This window comes from Paroedura picta, chromosome 7 (assembly GCF_049243985.1).
Source record: "Paroedura picta isolate Pp20150507F chromosome 7, Ppicta_v3.0, whole genome shotgun sequence".
NCBI lineage: Eukaryota > Metazoa > Chordata > Lepidosauria > Squamata > Gekkonidae > Paroedura > Paroedura picta.
In genome coordinates, this window is record NC_135375.1 from 124003667 (window position 1) to 124020988 (window position 17322).

The following is a 17322-nucleotide window of genomic DNA, read 5'->3' on the forward strand; positions in this document are numbered from 1 at the left end:
CAGGGCAGAATGGGGAGGAATTTGTGTATGTGTGTCTGTCTGACCAAGACACCCAGAGCAAGTATGTGTTCCACATACCTTGCAAGAACCGGGCTGTTATTAATTTTTAATTTTTTCTTGGATGCTTTAGGATGCTGATCCTGCGTTGAGCAGGGGGTTGGACTAAATGGCCTGTATGGCCCCTTCCAACTCTATGATTCTAATTTTGTAGAGATGTCCCTTCCTACACCAGCGGGGTGTATCGGTTCAGAGTGGCAGCTTCTCATCTGGTGAGTTGGGTTTGATTCCCTGCTCCTCCACATGCAGCCAGCAGGGTGATCTTAGGCTTGTCACAGCCCTGATAGTGCTGCTCTGACAGAGCAGTCCTGTTAGAGCTCTCTCAGCCTCACCTGAGAGAGGTGGTTGTAAACTGCTTCGAGACCTCTTTGGGGAGTGAAAGGTTGGGTAAAAAACCAACTCTTCTTCTTCTATAAAGAACCTGGGGGGAAACCACAGTCTCTGATCTGCGGAGGAAAACTGATACCCACAGGAAGTCCTGTCAGATGCTCAAGTCCTTGTTCCAAATCAGACAGCATCGAAAGCCTCACCTACCTCACAGGGTCTCCGTTGTGGAGCGAGGGATGGGAAGGTGACTGCAAGCCCCCTCTGAGACTCCTTCCGGCAGTTAAAAGCAGAGAATGAAAACCAACTCTTCTCCTCCTTAACTTGAGATGCCAGATCTAGGAGTTCTGCTTCAGGCGATGGGTTTCAGGTGGGGAGCAGGATTTCCAAGCCCTTAAAATGGTCGCTTAGCAACCCAGCCAAGCATGTTAAATTCAAGCATCTGAATCTTCAGCTGGACTTGGCTGAAGGACAAATGCAAAGGGAGCCACCCAAGAAAATGTGGGTGATAGGAAGGGGTGGGGGAGGAGTGTGCATGTTTGAAAACATCTGTAAGATCTCTTTTATGGCTCAGTGGTAGAGCTTCTGCTTGGCATGCAGAAGGCCCCAGGTTCAGTCCCTGGCATCTCCAGTTAAAGGCTCTGGCAGTAGGTGATGGGAAAGACCGTGGAGCAGGGGTAGTCAACCCTGTGGTCCTCCAGATGTTCATGGACTACAATTCCCATGAGCCCCTGCCAGCAAACACTGGCAGGGGCTCATGGGAACTGTAGTTCATGAGCATCTGGAGGACCACAGGTTGACTACCCCTACCTTGGAGGACTGCTGCTGGTCTGAGTAGACAACACTGATGAACCAAGGGTCTGATTCTGTGTAAAGCCGCTTCATGACTGCAAGTATTCAGCCTGGTGTCCACGTGTGAGCCTAATTTAGAGGAGTTTCTTGCCACTTGATGGGCTACAGGCAGCCAACAGAACTTTCAGGGAAGCAAGAGCTTTTAAGAATAAATGCAGATTGTACAGGAGAGGCAAAGACTAGTGGTAGGGAATGATGTGGTGGAAAGTCCCGTCAGGCTGCAGCCAACTGGTGATGACCTCGTAGGGTTTTCAAGGCTAGATATATTCAGAGGCATGACTCTGTCTTAACCCTGCTATTCCTTGGAGGTCTCCCATCCAACATCTAACCAGGACCAGTCATGTTTAGCTTCCAAGACCTGACAAGATCAGGCTAACCTGGGCCTTCTACACAGGAAGCTGCCAAATGTTCAAGCACACCACGGGTCCACTCCAGGCTTCCTCAACCAGGGTTTCATGAATGGGTGGGAGTTAATTAATTTACACAGATATATTCTAGGGGTCAAGCTCGTTGCATTCAGGAATACAATGGGTGTTAGATTGGGGTGGGTGGAGTGGAAGAACACTGTGGACGGCCTTCCCCTCCCCCCAGGACCTGGAAAGGCTGCAGGCAGCTGTTGGGGAACTCACTGGCAGGGACAGCTCGGCAGGGATCTGCAGCCTCTGAGCCTCAGAGGGAAGTGGACGAAGGAGAGGGTGGTCAGGGATGGGGGGCGGAAAGTGATTGGCTGGCCGCTGGACAGACAGGTAAGCTGGTTGGAGGAGGAGGCCCTCGGGCAGGACAGCCGCCCTGAGTGGGTGTTAAGCACTGAGTGGCACTTAAGCCAGGAGACCAGCTCCTTCTCCTTACCAGAAATATTAAGTGGAGCAGACTTAAAAAATTGTAAAACATTTATCAGATATATGACCATGTATAGTCATGTTGAACCTCCCACTCCCAAATGACCAATAATGGGCCTGGAGCGGTGGGGGGTGAAGGGGAGGGCCCCCGGGTGGGCGTGTCCACAGCTCTGCTTCCCCACCATCTTCTGCATGATCACACCTCTTCCGGGCTTCCTGAAGAATGATTCAGGGGGTTCTCAATGGTAAAAAAGTGGAGAAAGGCTGGTCTAATTGGTCTCTCCAGGCTCTCAAAAGGAGGCTGCTTTTCACATCACCTACTGCTTGGACCCTTTAACTGGAGATGCTGGGGATTGAACCAGGGACCTCCAGTGTGCTGTGCAGACATTCTGCCACAGAGCCATAGGCCTTGGCTATCCAGGGCATGGGAAGTAGTACCATAGTGGCATCTGAAAAAGAACAGCAGAGAAAGCAGGGAAGTCCCCTGAATGCACCCTAGAATGGGGACTGAAGCTTCATGGAAATGCATTGGCTTGGGCAAAAGGGCCACCATGCTGGGCCTCTAGAATCAGACCCACCTTGGCCAATCTGTGCTGAGCACCTTCATGGCTGCATATGCCAAGGATCTCCCTGACCCCTCCCCCGAGGTCCTCCCCCCACAAAGAGGCCTCCTTCTTCTGAGTCAGCCCACAGGTCTACGAAAATCAGCATTGTCTAATCTGACTAGGAAGAGCTTTCCAGGTCAACAACCTGCCAAATGTTGAAATATCTTAAACTTTTTGAACTGGAGATGCCAGGTATGGAGGTTGAGGCATCCTGCAAGTGTTCAGGCTCTGAGCCGTGGCCCTTCCCAAAATGTACACAGGAAGCTGCCTCAGAGCGAATCACAAATCCCTGGCCTGCTCAGGAGGGCTCCAGGCGATTATATCATCTACCACCTGATCCTTGGAGCTTTAGATACGGGGATTGAACCTGGGACCTTCTGAAGGTTTTTATGCAATTACAATTACCTTCCCTTCATCTCCCTGCAGTAGACTTCCTATGAGGTAAGTGGGGTTGAGAGAGCTCTGACAGAACTGCTCTGGGAGAACAGCTCCAGCAGGACTGTGACTGGCCCAAGGTCACCCAGTGGGCTGCACGTGGAGGAGCGAGGGATCAGACCCAGCTCTCCAGATCAGAGCCCTCTACCCCAAGATGGCTCTCGTGGCATTTCAACCTGGAGCCAAGGCCCCTTCTCCCTGTGGGCTGACCTTCCAGCATTCTGCAGATGCAAATAAGGACCCTTGGGTGTGCCTCTAATCCCCTTATTTCCCCACCAAGGAGCACTGCTTGAATGCTCTGTGCGCATTATGGAAGATCCTCATCTGCCTGCTGCATACTCTATTCATTTATTCCGAAACAGCTTGTTCTACAGACTTCTGAAGCCGTCTCCAGCAGGCTGTGACAATCTCTCTCTCTCTCTCTCTTTATAATACCTATAAGGTTATTGAGCAGAATGTTTAATCTTGCAGTGTGTAATTCTTCAGAAATAGCTGCAACTCAAACACATCCAGAGGTGTTTGCCATCTGGAGAGGCAGGTCTGGAGGGGAAGGGGAAGGATAAACAGGAAGGGAGCTGGCTTAACAGCATTTTGAAAACGTGTCTCCAAACTCCTCCTAAGAGAAAGCACAGGCAGCACGATTTAACCAGGGACCAGAGCACATTTTGAAGGGGCAGAGTCCGAGTTCCTGTAACATGGCCCTGATTAAGATCTCTGTCCTTCTTTGGCTTCCCGAGGCAAATTTTTGACACATGCTTTTCTTGTTGTTGAAAAACGTGTAAGTTTTACACCTGCTCTTTGGACCTTCAGGAGTCAGGGGAAGGTATCCCTGGGCTCAAGGACCTTTTGGCAAGAGGCAGATCTGATCTTTCCCTCCTGTCCATCCTCGGCTTGTTCTTAAGCTCCCTCTGCTTGTACTGTCTTCTGTTTGGGCACCAGTTATCGGTTGACATGGCCATAAACAGTCAGGTTGACCTACCCAAATCGCCAGTGATGGGCCTGGAGGGGGTGGGAAGGGGAGGGGCTGCGGGGGGGGGGCAACCGTATTCTGCACAATCGATGCCAGCACTTCTGGGGTTTCTTGAAGCCTGAAGAATATTCCAGGAGTTTCTCAATGGTAAAAAAGTGGGGAAAGGCTGGTCTGCTGCATTTTAATCCTAGACCCATTCTGCACACGTTGGATAATGCACTTTCAATGCACTTTAGAAGTTGATTATCCTGTTCTGCACAGGAAAATCTAGCTGCAAAAGCACATTGAAAGTGCATTATCCAATGTGTGCGGAATAGGCCCTATACTTTCTCCAGAAAGCTCAGAGAAAGTCTTCACATGAAGCTGTCTTATACTGAATCTGACTCTTGGTGCATCAAAGCCAGTATTGTCTACTCAGGCTGGCAGCTGCTCTGCAAGGTCTCAGACAGGGGCCTTTCACCTCACCTGCTATCATATCTTTTACCTGGAGATGCCGGGGATTGAACCTGGGGCCTCCTGCAGGCCAAGCAGATGTTCTATCACTGAGCCACAAAGGGAGAAGAGAGAAACAGATGGTCTGCCACTGAGCCACCACCCCTCCTTATTCGATTCCTCAGTTTATAGTCATGGCAACCCAGTCAAGGTAGGCTAGGCCACAGTTCCTGGTCAAACACCAGGGACGAAAACAACCAGATTGACCGTTTACGCACTGGGAACTTCACTGCCCCAGCTCCCACTGTGCAGGAGCACAAATCAGGGGCAGATGAGATGCACCAGGCCAAATGCTCCCCCATGTGGGTGCAGGAAGAGGTGGGGCAACCTATCATGACTAAAACTGAAGGAATTATGTGGAGACAGTCGTTTGGTGAATGCAACCAGAGTGGCAGGGCAGCCCCCGAGGCAGCAGCCAGGGAGGCGGACGAGGAGGAGTTGCGGCCCGGTACCGAATGAACCACGAACCGGCACCGGTCTCCGGACTGGGGGTTGTGGACCACTGCTCTAGTGCATGCAGGGTCCTTATATGGCCTTGTTTATTAGGTGGTCTGTCGAGGGCAAAGGGGCAGTGTGGACTCATCATTTCCTGGTATGGTTTGCCAGTCCAAAGGGCACCTGCATAAAACTCCAGCCTGCAGCCTAGCATGAAACCTCCAGTGCGTAAACAGTCATTGTGGCCACACAGCCTGGAAAACCCACAACTACTTGAACAAAGTTTGAGTCCAGTGGGACCTTTAAGGCCAAGTTTAATTTTGTGTGTAAACGTTTGCGTGTAGGCACACTTCATCTCAGATACCCACCTGAGCCTTGGGAGCACCTGACTCCCTTAACGCCTTAAAACAGTTCAGACCTAACCAGATCCAAGTCCTTCTAAGTCCACAGAAATCAACGGGCTTAGAGAGGAATAACAGGAATTCAAAACTCCTATGAAGCAGAGAGAGAGACAGAGAGGACTAGGAAGGCCCCTCTCTTTCAGACAGTCTTCTCCAGGGTTGCAAAGTTTTGATTCAGAAACACTTGGCGATTTCTTGGAGGTGGAGCAATTGATGTATCCAGAGATCAGTTGTAATTCTGGAGGTTGGCAACCATAATCTACTCCTTAGGTCTGGGTCAAACCTTTCATTCCCCTTTTTGGAGTTCATACCTCCTCAAAAAGAATTTTACAGATTGTTTTTTAATCTTTCTACTTGTGTTGTACACTGCTTTGAGTGATGAGGAAAAATGTGTAGGCTTAAGAAGCCAAGGTGGAGTGAAAACCCAGTGCAAAAAAGGCCAACGGTGGTGGTCAGCTCAGCATTCTGGTTTCTGGCAATTTCTGGGAAATCTGGCAATGGAGCAGAGCAAAAAAAAAAACAGATTGCCTGTCTATGTTTCCTGTCCAGTTTTTCAGTTCTATGTAAACTGCCCCGAGCCTTCGTAGAGGGCGGTATATAAATGTGAATCAATACATAAAACAAAAATAAATAAATGTTTCTTTTGGCCATGCTAACCATAGATGAGCCAGTATTCCTCATTTCCAGTTTGTGTGTGTGTGTGTGTGTGAGGGGGGGTCTCTCTGTTTCGTATTCCACTTGGCCTGCCCTCCGATTCAACATGAAAAATTCTGGAGGTTCATCCTGGGACTGGCGTGCATGCTCTTTCCTGGGGCTCCCAGTGCCTTCTGCTCGCTCTCTCTTTTCTTCCACCCAGGCTACTGAGGCGTGAATGAGCAGGAAGAAATGAACACAGAGGGAAAACAATGCATGCGCAACAGTCTGTGCATACCCTAAGATATCAGGAATGGAAGCCTAGCAGATGGCAAACGCATCAGCGCCACTATTCCCACACACGGGACACGTGGCAATTTGGAACGCCCGAAATCCGTAGAGAATTTCAAAAAGCAGGGGAAACGTCATGAACATCTCTCGCAGTCACAGATCATCCCCGAAAACTGCAGCGGACATTCCGCACCTAACAAGACTCCCTCACGTTCCCCACTGGCCCAGACCCCCTTTCCCCCTTCAGCGGACACTCCGTACCGGACAGCGCCCATTCAAGCCCCCCCCCCCCGCCCCCATGGGACCAGGCACACTGGTGCGCAGGGGTGGTTCCAGGGACTGGGCCACAGACGAGCGGCGAAGTCAAAATGCTCGGCACCAGGAGTGACATTCAGTTGCTAGGCAACGAAAACTACCCCTCTTGCCTCTGTTCACCGTGGAATAATTGGCCTTACCTTTTTCTGGAGGACACAATGGAAGATGAATATAAACATTCCCTGCAGAGAATTGAAAATGGTGAAGAGGTACGCCATGATGACTGTGCTTTCATTAATATACATAAGTCCAAACGCCCAGGTCAGTCCTAATAGGCACAGGAGAGCTATTGCACCTATAACCCATGACCTGTGGAGAGACACAGAGAGAGAGAGAGAGAGAGAGAGAAAGGAAGAGGTCTTTGATTCATGCAGGAAAGCGGAACAACGCAGCAACGACATAAGCATTCCAAGCCGCCCTCCGAGGAGAAGGAAGGCGTTACGAGCGGATCTTTGCGAGAAACATACTTCTTGAATTCAGTGCATCTTATGAGCAAGGCTCTAGCTTGAAGGAAACAAACACACACACACACACACACACACACACGGATGGAGACAAAATGCTATGAGCATGGCAGCACTCCTCGGTCAAAGTCAGTGGGTAGCAAATGTCGCAGGGGCAGCAGGGGCGTTGATGTAATGAGGATGTCGATGTCGCATGACAAGGGAAACCCGCAAATCTTTAGGAGGGCCCACCATTCCCGTTGGCCTAGGCAGGGTCTCACAAAGCATTTCCTTGCGCTGGCAAGAACGAAATGTGCTCAAGATTGCAGCGGGGGTCCTGCAGAGCCAGCCAGCTCTGGCCAAAGAACTATCTGGGGCAGGGGTAGTCAAACTGCGGCCCTCCAGATGTCCATGGACTACAATTCCCAGGAGCCCCTGCCAGCATTCACTGGCGGGGGCTCATGGGAACTGTAGTCCATGGACTTAATGGATGGCCGCAGGTTGACCACCCCTGATGGGGGTTTGTGCTGGTAGGTCAACCATTTTTCTCTCTCTCTCTCCGCAGTCCGCTTGCTGCCCTCTTCTCCTCTGCCTGGGGTGTCCCCGTTTCATCTAGCTGCAAATCCAGTTTAAACAAAATCCAGCCTGGGGACACGGTTTCTTGCTCAGCGGGCTGCCGTTTTTTTCGCGGCTGAACTTATAAAATGCTTCAGTTGTTATCAACTGGGGTGGGGAAGAAGTGAATTATTTAGAAAACGGTTAGCTGGCAGGAGAAATCTTGAGATTGTTTGGTATAACAGGAAAAGAAAATATACGGGCAATATTCATGGTTGGTAATTGTCTCTATAAAAAGGAAGGGGAGAGGATTGTGATCCAGAGAATGATATTCTACCCAGGATGACGTTTTAGAGAAACTGAGGGTCCATTTACATATGGGGTGTGTCTCTTCAGAGGTCCATAGACTACAATTCCCAGGGGCTCATGGGAATTGTAGTCTGTGGACATCTGGAGAACCACAGTTTGGCCACCTCTGACTTGTATAGTACCTGCAGACGTGTCAAACATCAGCCCAATGCCCCTTTGGAAACGTTGTCCTTTTAGAGGACTCCCAGGGGAAGGGGAAGGGAAGCAGGGGGCCACTGGAAGAAGGGCCATGGAAGCTCCTTCTCAAGAGCCATCTCTCTGAGCCGGATGACCCAAGAGCTTAACAGTCTCAAAAGGGAGATGGAGCATAATATGACAGATGTTTCCTGCATTACTTTTGTTGTTATTATAGTACATCATTGCACTGCATTAGGGCAAGGAAAAAGGGGAAACTAGACCTGCAGTCATGGCTTTAAACGATCGATGATCACGTAGCCTCGGTGGCATCCTTTCAAAAACGGAAGGCATAGCGCATCCTGATGCTCAGGGGCTGCCATTCCAAGGTCTTGTCAACAGATGTGTCCTGCCTAAGACTACTGGAGAAATGATGCTATTTTGATTGGCACGGAGGACTCTTGCAGATTTTTTTCCCCCTGGTTGGTTTGGCTCAATAGTAATTTAGTTCATCCCCTGATTTCTGCATGCATTTTGGTGCCTTCAGTTTTTGCATGTTTTGTTTTGTTCTGCCCCCTCTCCCCCAATTTTATGCTTTTTTTACAGCTAATTTTGACCCAGTTTTGTTTTCTGGAAGATAATTTGGGGTTGCTTTTTTCCTCCTGTGTGTTTTTTTCCTCCTGTTGGTTTGCATTGTCCTGCTCACTCCCCTCAACCACAGGACTGTGGTCAGTTTCAACCCACTCCCCACTTTGACCGGAAGAGGCATCATTTCATTGTCAATTTCATTTCTTTTAAAAAAAGGCATAAAAACATCAATATATCAGTATAACCTTAAAACAAAATCAGAGTCCAGTAGCTGCTTAAAGACCAACAAAGATTTATTCAAGGCTTTCGAGTGCAAGCCCTCTTCCTCAGACTGTGAACTACCATCATGACAGTGGGAATATATAGCAAAAAATTAATTCTGTTAAATTAGTAAACTGTGTCACACATCCAAATACAACCATATGATAATTTTTGCTAAAAAAGCCAATCAGTTAACAAATTAGCGAAGAATAGTCATATGGCTGTATTTGGATGTTGCCACACAGTTTAACTTTTGATTTATATTCCCACTGTCACGATGGTCAGTTCATAGTCTGCGGAAGAGGGCTTGCACTCGAAAGCTCCTGCCTGGAGCAAATCTTTGTTGGTCTCGAAGGTGCTGGACTCTGATTTTGTGTTGTTGTGCTGCTTCAGACCAACACGGCCACCCACTTGACTCTGTCAGTATAACTTCGTCATGATAGGTCTGCTAGGTTCCCTCAGCTTTCGTTCTTAAAAGTCCCTCGGTCTCTCCCTCCTGGGGAAAGGCCTTCTTCCTCATATCTCCATAAGGTTAAGGACCCTGGGCCTCTTTTAAGTAAAGGTAGGAATGCAGAGTTTGCTAAACGGATCATTACTGTGGTACGTGATACATCAATATTTTAGGGCCAATAAAAAAAAAACCAGCCTATTCTCCATATGTTTATTTTTTAGGTCTCTTTCTTAGATACCCATAGAAACATGTCCCCTGGCCCAGTGCTGGGTGCCGCTCATTCCAGTCTCTCGGTGATCCCTGGCCCCGATGAGGTCCATGTGGCCTCGACCAAATCCAGGGGGACGGAGCTGCCAGGGGACAGCCGAGTCCTTTGGGAGCTACCAAAGTCCGGAAGGGTCTGCCAAATGGTGCTGCTCCACCAAGCATATGGTTGAGGCCAAAAGGAGCAAGCAGAAAATCAAATTGGGCTCCCCCTCCCTCTTCTCCCCTTTCCTACTAGGGGAAATGGGATCTTAAAAAAATTGAACCACCACACTCATTTATTTATAGGAACTCTGCTCTACTTATTAGAATTACTGGCGATTGAATTGCTTTAAATTATGTTTTTGCTAGATTTAAAGCCCATGGCATACTGGAATACAATGGGCACTAGTATGGGCCCCGCTGGCCCCGGCGGCCTTGCCGGCCTCCTGGCGGTCCCCTCCGCCTCGCTGGCCCCGCTGGCCCCGCTGCCTCCCCCCCCCCCAGGGCCTGGCTTCGGCGTGATGAAAGGAGCATGCCCAGCTCATTTCGCGGTGCCGAAGACTTCCCCCTCCCCCCCCCCGAGGTCCCGGCTTCAGCGCCACGAAAGGAGCAGGCCTGCCACGTCTTTGACGCCTCTTCCCCCGGCCCCCTCTCCTCCGAGTCAGGGACGGGCCAAGGGGCCAATCGGTAAGATGCTCCCGCAGAACGGTTTACAGATTTTTAAAACCGCGTATCAGCCTGTTTTAAGAGCCTCTTGTGGCGCAGAGTGGTAAGGCAGCAGACATGCAGTCTGAAAGCTCTGCCCATGAGGCTGGGAGTTCGATCCCAGCAGCCGGCTCAAGGTTGACTCAGCCTTCCATCCTTCCGAGGTCGGTGAAATGAGTACCCAGCTTGCTTGCTGGGGGGTAAACGGTCATGACTGGGGAAGGCACTGGCAAACCACCCCGTATTGAGTCTGCCATGAAAACGCTGGAGGGCGTCACCCCAAGGGTCAGACATGACTCGGTGCTTGCACAGGGGATACCTTTACCTTTTATAAGCCTGTTTTGTAAGCCGCCCTGAGCCAGCAGTGCAGGGAGGGGCAGCCTAGAAATTAAATTATTAAAAAAAAACCATGCTCAAAAACTTAAGAGTGTGTGTGTGCCACCAGTGACAACAGCACCCCCCCCCCCCGAAAATCATGTTTCCTTAAGGCATGTGTGGAAGAAAATAAACTGGCTTCACAACTGTGAAAATGCAGAGGGAGGGGAATCATGCCCAAACCAATTCCGAAGCCTGTGGATTGACTGCCAAGAAAATAAGGAGTAAGTTAAGCGTGAGGAAAAGCTCCAACATTACCAGACTTGGCTCAGTTTCCAGGGGCTAAAAATCCAGATGTGGGGAAAGGATGAAGGAACTGTTCATTGTGAAGTAATAAAAAACCAGCTGCCTCACATCAGCCGTTCCAGACAGACCCCTCAGTTAATTCGGCTGTCCTGCAGGCCCCAGCGCGATTAGCAGAAGGGGGATGTCGCGTGAGTTTCATTTCCTTACACTTATGCAGTCGGTACTTAGTTTTGGACACATGAAATTATTATGGCATACCGTCCAACAATACTACTTTCTCAGTAAACTGTACGGGAAGCACAAGGGATCCGTGGTATCTCTTTGGGGAGAATAATTTTTTTTTAATTATTTTTATTTTCTGAAGGGGAGAATCAAATGTGATGAGTTTGACTGAAGCAATCTTTACTTCCAGTATGTTTGTTCCTATGCCTTATCGGGGCAGGGACGGAACTGGCGGCTGAGAGCCAGTGAGCAAGGCCAGCGAGGGAAGGGCCCCGCATTGCAGGGGAGTCTCATGACAAGGACGATACTAATGACACGCCTGACAACACTGTTGCAAGGACCGCTAAGGCCCAGGGCTGGGCCCCACAGGGGATTTTGGACAGACCTGGGGGAAGGGGGAAAGATGGTTTTTGTTCTGATCCCCTCCCCAGAGTGGCCCTCCGGCACCTCCCTCGTGCTGTCCCAATTTCCAGGAGCTGCACTTGGGAAGGCACTTTGGAAAAGACGAGACGATTCAGTCATGTTCCTTGGCGAAAATCTTTTGCAATGACAAGAGCTTCCACTAGATCTGGAATAGTCCGAATCTCTTAAAGTGCTTCCTAAATGTTACTTCATATTGCTATGGTTATTAGTGGCTAGAAGTCTGGGGCTGTTTTGAATGCTTATTTGAGGGGTGAAGGAGACACTGACTGCTGAGGAGAAAGCGGAGTCAAATGGATGCAGGGCTTGAACACTGAGGAAAGTTATCGTTTTCTTATCACCATGGAGACCGTGATTTTTAACGCTTTGGGGAGAATTGTATTTTATGATGTTTTTAGGGTTCTATTGTATTTATATGGAATGTTATTGTGAACCGCCATGAGCCAGCTTGCTGGAAGTGGCAGCATATAAATCAAATTATTAAATAAATACTTAAATAAATGGCCAAGAATGGTTTGGATTCTGTCAGCTTTTTCACTCTGTGTCACCCAGTTTCCCTCCTTACGACAGCTCCTCTTCCACATGGCTTTTGTCCATGTTGGACACAGCTTGTTTTTGGGGTGGGCCTTCCTTTTTCACCAGCAGACAACTGGCTGGATCGAGCCCAGTCTGTGTGTTTTAGCAACCACTGATATTATTGCCTATTTGCCTCGCAGAAAATAAAACCCTCTTCCAACTCTATGATTCTAGGATTCTATGATTCTATGTAATGGATTGGGAAGGGTTATTGCCACACAGAGACAGAGAGAACTGAGTGACAGGCTCCTCAAATGAATGTGACTACTGTAAAAAAGGTATCCCCTGTGCAAGCACCAGGTCATGTCTGACCCTTGGGGTGACGCCCTCCAGCGTTTTCACGGCAGACTCAATACGGGGTGGTTTGCCAGTGCCTTCCCCAGTCATGACCGTTTACCCCCCAGCAAGCTGGGTAATTTTACCGACCTCGGAAGGATGGATGGCTGAGTCAACCTTGAGCCGGCTGCTGGGATTGAACTCCCAGCCTCACGGGCAGAGCTTTCAGACTTGCTGTGACTACTGTACGTTGAGCAAAAAGACTTGGCAACTGACTACTGGAGAGTACTCAGTGGCATGTATAACTCAGACTGAGAGAGTTTAGCTTCAGTTTATTACTGAAGACTGGGAAGGCTGACAAGGAGGAGTAGGTGGATCAGTGAAGACCCTCCACTCAGGCCACAAAAAGGGATATTTATTTGTTTTTATTTATTTTAGATTTATATACCGCCCTTCCATACCGCCCTTCCATAGATCTTCAGGGGTGGCCAAACTGGACTACAATTCCTATGAGTCCCTGCAACACAGGAATTGTAGTCCTTGGGCATCTGGAGACCTACAGTTTGGCCACCCTGTTCTTGTTAGAGAAGAACCCCCGTCCAGTTGAAAGGGGGATAGCCTGAAAGAGTCATCTCTGATATGCTGAGAGAATGACTTGATGTACCTTCCCAAACCTGAAGAGTTAAACTGCATACTGTAAAGTATACTGCAGTGTTTAGGAAACATGGAAAGAAGAAGAAGAAGAAGAAGAGTTGGTTCTTAGATGCCGCTTTTCCCTACCCGAAGGAGGCTCAAAGCGGCTTACAGTCGCCTTCCCATTCCTCTCCCCACAACAGACACCCTGTGGGGTGGGTGAGGCTGAGAGAGCCCTGATATTCCAGCTCGGTCAGAACAGTTTTATCAGTGCTGTGGCGAGCCCAAGATCACCCAGCTGGTTGCATGTGGGGGAGTGCAGAATCGAACCTGGCATGCCAGATTAGAAGTCCGCACTCCTAACCACTACACCAAACTGGCTCTCCCAAAATCTCTTAAGACATTGTGAAAAGCTTAAGAACTCTCCTGCTAGAAACTTATGCATGTGAAATAACTAAGTTACCTCAGAGCTCATGATTGATTTACCCCAGACATATCATCCCTGATTTCACCTGACCTTTCCCCCCTCGATGTTAAATAACGTATTGTACTTATTTTTGAACTTTAAAAAGCTCTTTGTGCTTTTTTTCCACAAGTTTAAGTGAACAGGGTGTTCTTGTCTCTGAGCCGGCATCGAAATGCAACAAAGTGCCAGGGTGAGGCAGCCATATAGCTTCAGACAAGAGGAAAATAGATAAAGGGGCTGCTCAGGTGGAAAGGAAGAGAAAACAGAGGGAAAGTCCTGCATCTGAGGGAGGGAACAGGGCGAGGTCACCACAGGTTGAAGCACGGTTATTTTATTCCCCACAAGGTTTCCAAGGGGCAAAAGAATGATTTACTTAAGGCAATTTAAAAGCTGACCTGTATTACAGCTGTAGCAAAGTAGAACAGCTGCAATGTAGAACATCTTGTCAATACTGCAAATGTCTACACCTGTACAGTTTTTGTGTGCGGTGCAAATTGTAAGTAATGCAACGAGGTCCCTTCCAGAGTGGCCGGAAGTGATGTCATGTCACTGGAGTCTCTAAAGCATTTAGCCCAAACTCTGTGGCTCAACCATCTGGTTTGAGCCGGATGGCAGAATGCTGCAGCAGAGCAATGGCATCATTTCCGTCCCCCCAGAGCTGATGTCATGACGTGCCTGGCAGTACCCAAGGCTTGCTCCTCCTCCCATTTTCCTCCCGGCACCCCCTGCGCAGGGGCAGGATCAGGCAGCAGGAGACGGGCAGTTTCCCACGGAAGCAGGAGAACCGGACAGGCTGTCTGCAGCGTCAATGGGGAGAGGAAGAAGAGACGACGACTGAAGAAGGTAAAAGGAGAGGAACGCCAGGTAAAGCAGCTAAAAAGCAGCTGAGACAGCAAGGCTGGAGGTGAGGAGGGGGATGAGTGGAAAAGGTGGAGGCAGAAGATGTTAGGTGGCAAACAAGGACGTCTGTTTCTGTTCTCTCACAAAGACCGTTTCTGCATGGGGAAATTCGTGGCCAGGCTCCGTGCGGGAGCACAAATCCGGGGCAGGCGAGGAGCACCAGGCCAAATGCTCTCCCCTGTGCGGGAGCAGGAATAGGCGGAGCAATCAAACTCCAGCCTGCAGGCCGGCATGAAGCCTCCGGTGTGCAAACATTCAAAGTTGTCTAATCCTTTATCCTTCTGTTTTCTACCCCCAGTTTCTCAAACCACCTCTAATGTAGACATGAGCTCATCTCCTAGCCACAAACTAGTTGCGGGAAGGGGCTGCTTTGAGGGCTTTTCCAGGACATCCGTCCTTTTTCAGGACACCCCATTTCCTTCTTTTTCTAAACACTGTCTGAAATCCCCTGTTCTACCTGACAGCAAAGAATAACTGGGGTCAGGCAGAAGTGTGAAGGAGCTCCCCAAAAGATAGGTAGGTGGGTGGGAGAAAAGGAGACTCACTGCAGGGAGAGGCGAAACTGAAAATGGCTAGTCCAGTGGGTGGGGGTTGGGGCTGTCAGACCTCCTGGTGGGGTCCCACGTTGCCATTCCCCACTTCCCTGACACCGTTCAACTGGCCGACAGGGAGGCACCTCGAGAAGGAGGGAGATCCATCCGAAATGCAGCAGTGGGTCTAGATCACTGCTCACGTCACCCAGAAGTGATATCACCACATCCAGGATGTTGAGGTTACACTCTGGTATTTGGGCAAAAGTTCTATGGTAGAAGCCAAATTAACCAAGGAGTTTTTGCCCAAACATCAAAGCATCGCACTGATGTCCCGGGCGTGATGATGATGTCACATCTGGGTGATGTGGACACATCACTGGAAATTGGATGGGCCTCCCTGCTGCTCCTGGTAAGGAGCCCCTCCCTGGCAACCCTAGAGAGAGAGAGAGAGAGAGAGAGAGAGAATGAGAGAGAGAGAGAGAGAGAGAGAAGGAAGGAAGGAAAGGAGAGATGATGTAGGCAGTGCAGGAGCAGGACTGGAGAAAAAAGGGGGGGGGAATAGAGGAACGAGAGTTCCTCTGTTGGATTATTTGAGTGGCCTTCTGTGTGTGTGTGTGTGTGTGTGTGCGTACATGCATATAGTCCGTTAATTAATTTTGCTTTTATGTGAACTCAGAAATGCTCATAAAACTGTAGTCTTGTAAAATGCAGCAATTTTGGCTCATGACTGGCCAACAATGAGATAATGTTGTGCTTTTGGCTTAATACAGCAGACAAAATCCAACAAAAGACCTCCAGAGTGCAGAGCAGATGGCATCGAGGTCTGCTTTTCAACTCAAGCTCCCTTGCATTTTAAGAAGTCTGGGGTCTACGAAAGAAAAAGAGGCGTGGCCTGGGGCTTTCATTTATTGTTCATTTTGTTTGTTTATGTTTGCACTGTATAATAAGCACATATGTTACGCTAGTCCAGGGGTGGCCAAAGTGCGGTTCTTCAGAGGTCCAAGGACTACAATTACCATGAGCCTATAACCAATTGGCTATGCCGTCAGGGGCTCATGGTAATTGTAGTCCATGGACCTCTGGAGAGCCACTCTTTGGACCAGAGCAACATATGTGCTCTTGTGAGCAGGTGGGCAAAGAGGGTGGCGTCAGTGCTTGGCTCTTATGGCCCCGGCAGCTGGGCCAGGAGAAGGAGTTGATGGCCACTTTGGGGTCAGGAGCTGAATGTGAGGACAGCATGATATTTGGCAAGCACATCAAAGGCCCAGACAAGACACCTCTAACCAGGCTGCCCAGCGACATCCTGGCCTGGTCTCTGATAGTGTCAAGATGGGCTGTTTTCACGCCCTCTGGTTCCAGGCAGGTCATTGGATCATCTCAGTTGCCCCGATGCTGGTGCATCCAAGAATGGGCTACCTACAAATGCTGGGTGTTTGTTTGGTGGCCTCCCTGCAAGGTCCTCTTCCAACCACAAGGACTCTGCCGTTTGAGCTCTGAATTCAGCCACGAGGGCAAGATAACTTTCAAGAGAGAAGAGCATTCCTGGACTTTCCCTGAAACTCTGTCACACTGTTTTTACCTGTTTTGCGACTTTAAATCATTGTAGCCTTAAAATTCTGTAGAACACAAAAGGGGGGTGGTCTGAGCTTCGGCTCTCCCCCTGGGGTGAGAGGGTGACCCACGCATCCTCGCAGCCTATTTCCTGCAGGCCAGGCTGGCCAGGGTTTCTGGACTGCTTGCAGGGGACATCACCTGGGCATGGAATTGGGGGGGGGTACATTTTAATGGTTTTTTTAATGGGATTTTATTGTTATTATGAATCTTTGTAAACCGCCGTGAGACTTTTGAGAGCGGTGGTATATAAATATAAATAAATAAATAAATAAAGTTTTTAAAAGTCTACTTTTGAAACAATCTGAAAAGCCCTAAAGCAGGAGTGGCCAAATTGTGGCTCTCCAGATGTCCACAGACTACAATTCCCATGAGCCCCTGCCAGCTGTAGCCCATGGACATCTGGGGAGCTGCAGTTTGGCCAGCCCTGCTCTAAAGCATGCATGAAGGGCCTTCCACATGCATGCAGGTAGTTCGAGATGCGCACAAGCACAGGAGACGACCCAAAGCAGCTGCTTCTGTTTTCACGGCTGGCGACATGAAAGCGGAAGGGGCTTCAGTTGTGACATTAAATTGGGTGGGGGGGGGAGTCCTTGCCGACTAGGCTGTGGACCATGTCCAAACCTATTTATTCTACACACACAGAAGCTCCTTCTAAAGGTCTCTTGAAGCTTTAAAGCTCC

General features: G+C 49.3%; 1 protein-coding gene across 16 annotated transcripts in view; it reads right to left on the reverse strand.

The window, feature by feature from the left end:
* The window catches only part of ADGRL3 (adhesion G protein-coupled receptor L3), an 808020-nt gene that overhangs the window by 78119 nt on the left and 712579 nt on the right, over positions 1 to 17322 (reverse strand). For all 16 annotated transcript variants that reach the window (XM_077346366.1, XM_077346369.1, XM_077346357.1 and 13 more), the window contains one exon: positions 6790 to 6958. In XM_077346366.1, the coding sequence (XP_077202481.1) occupies positions 6790 to 6958 (169 nt within the window). The remainder of the gene's footprint in view (positions 1 to 6789; positions 6959 to 17322) is intronic.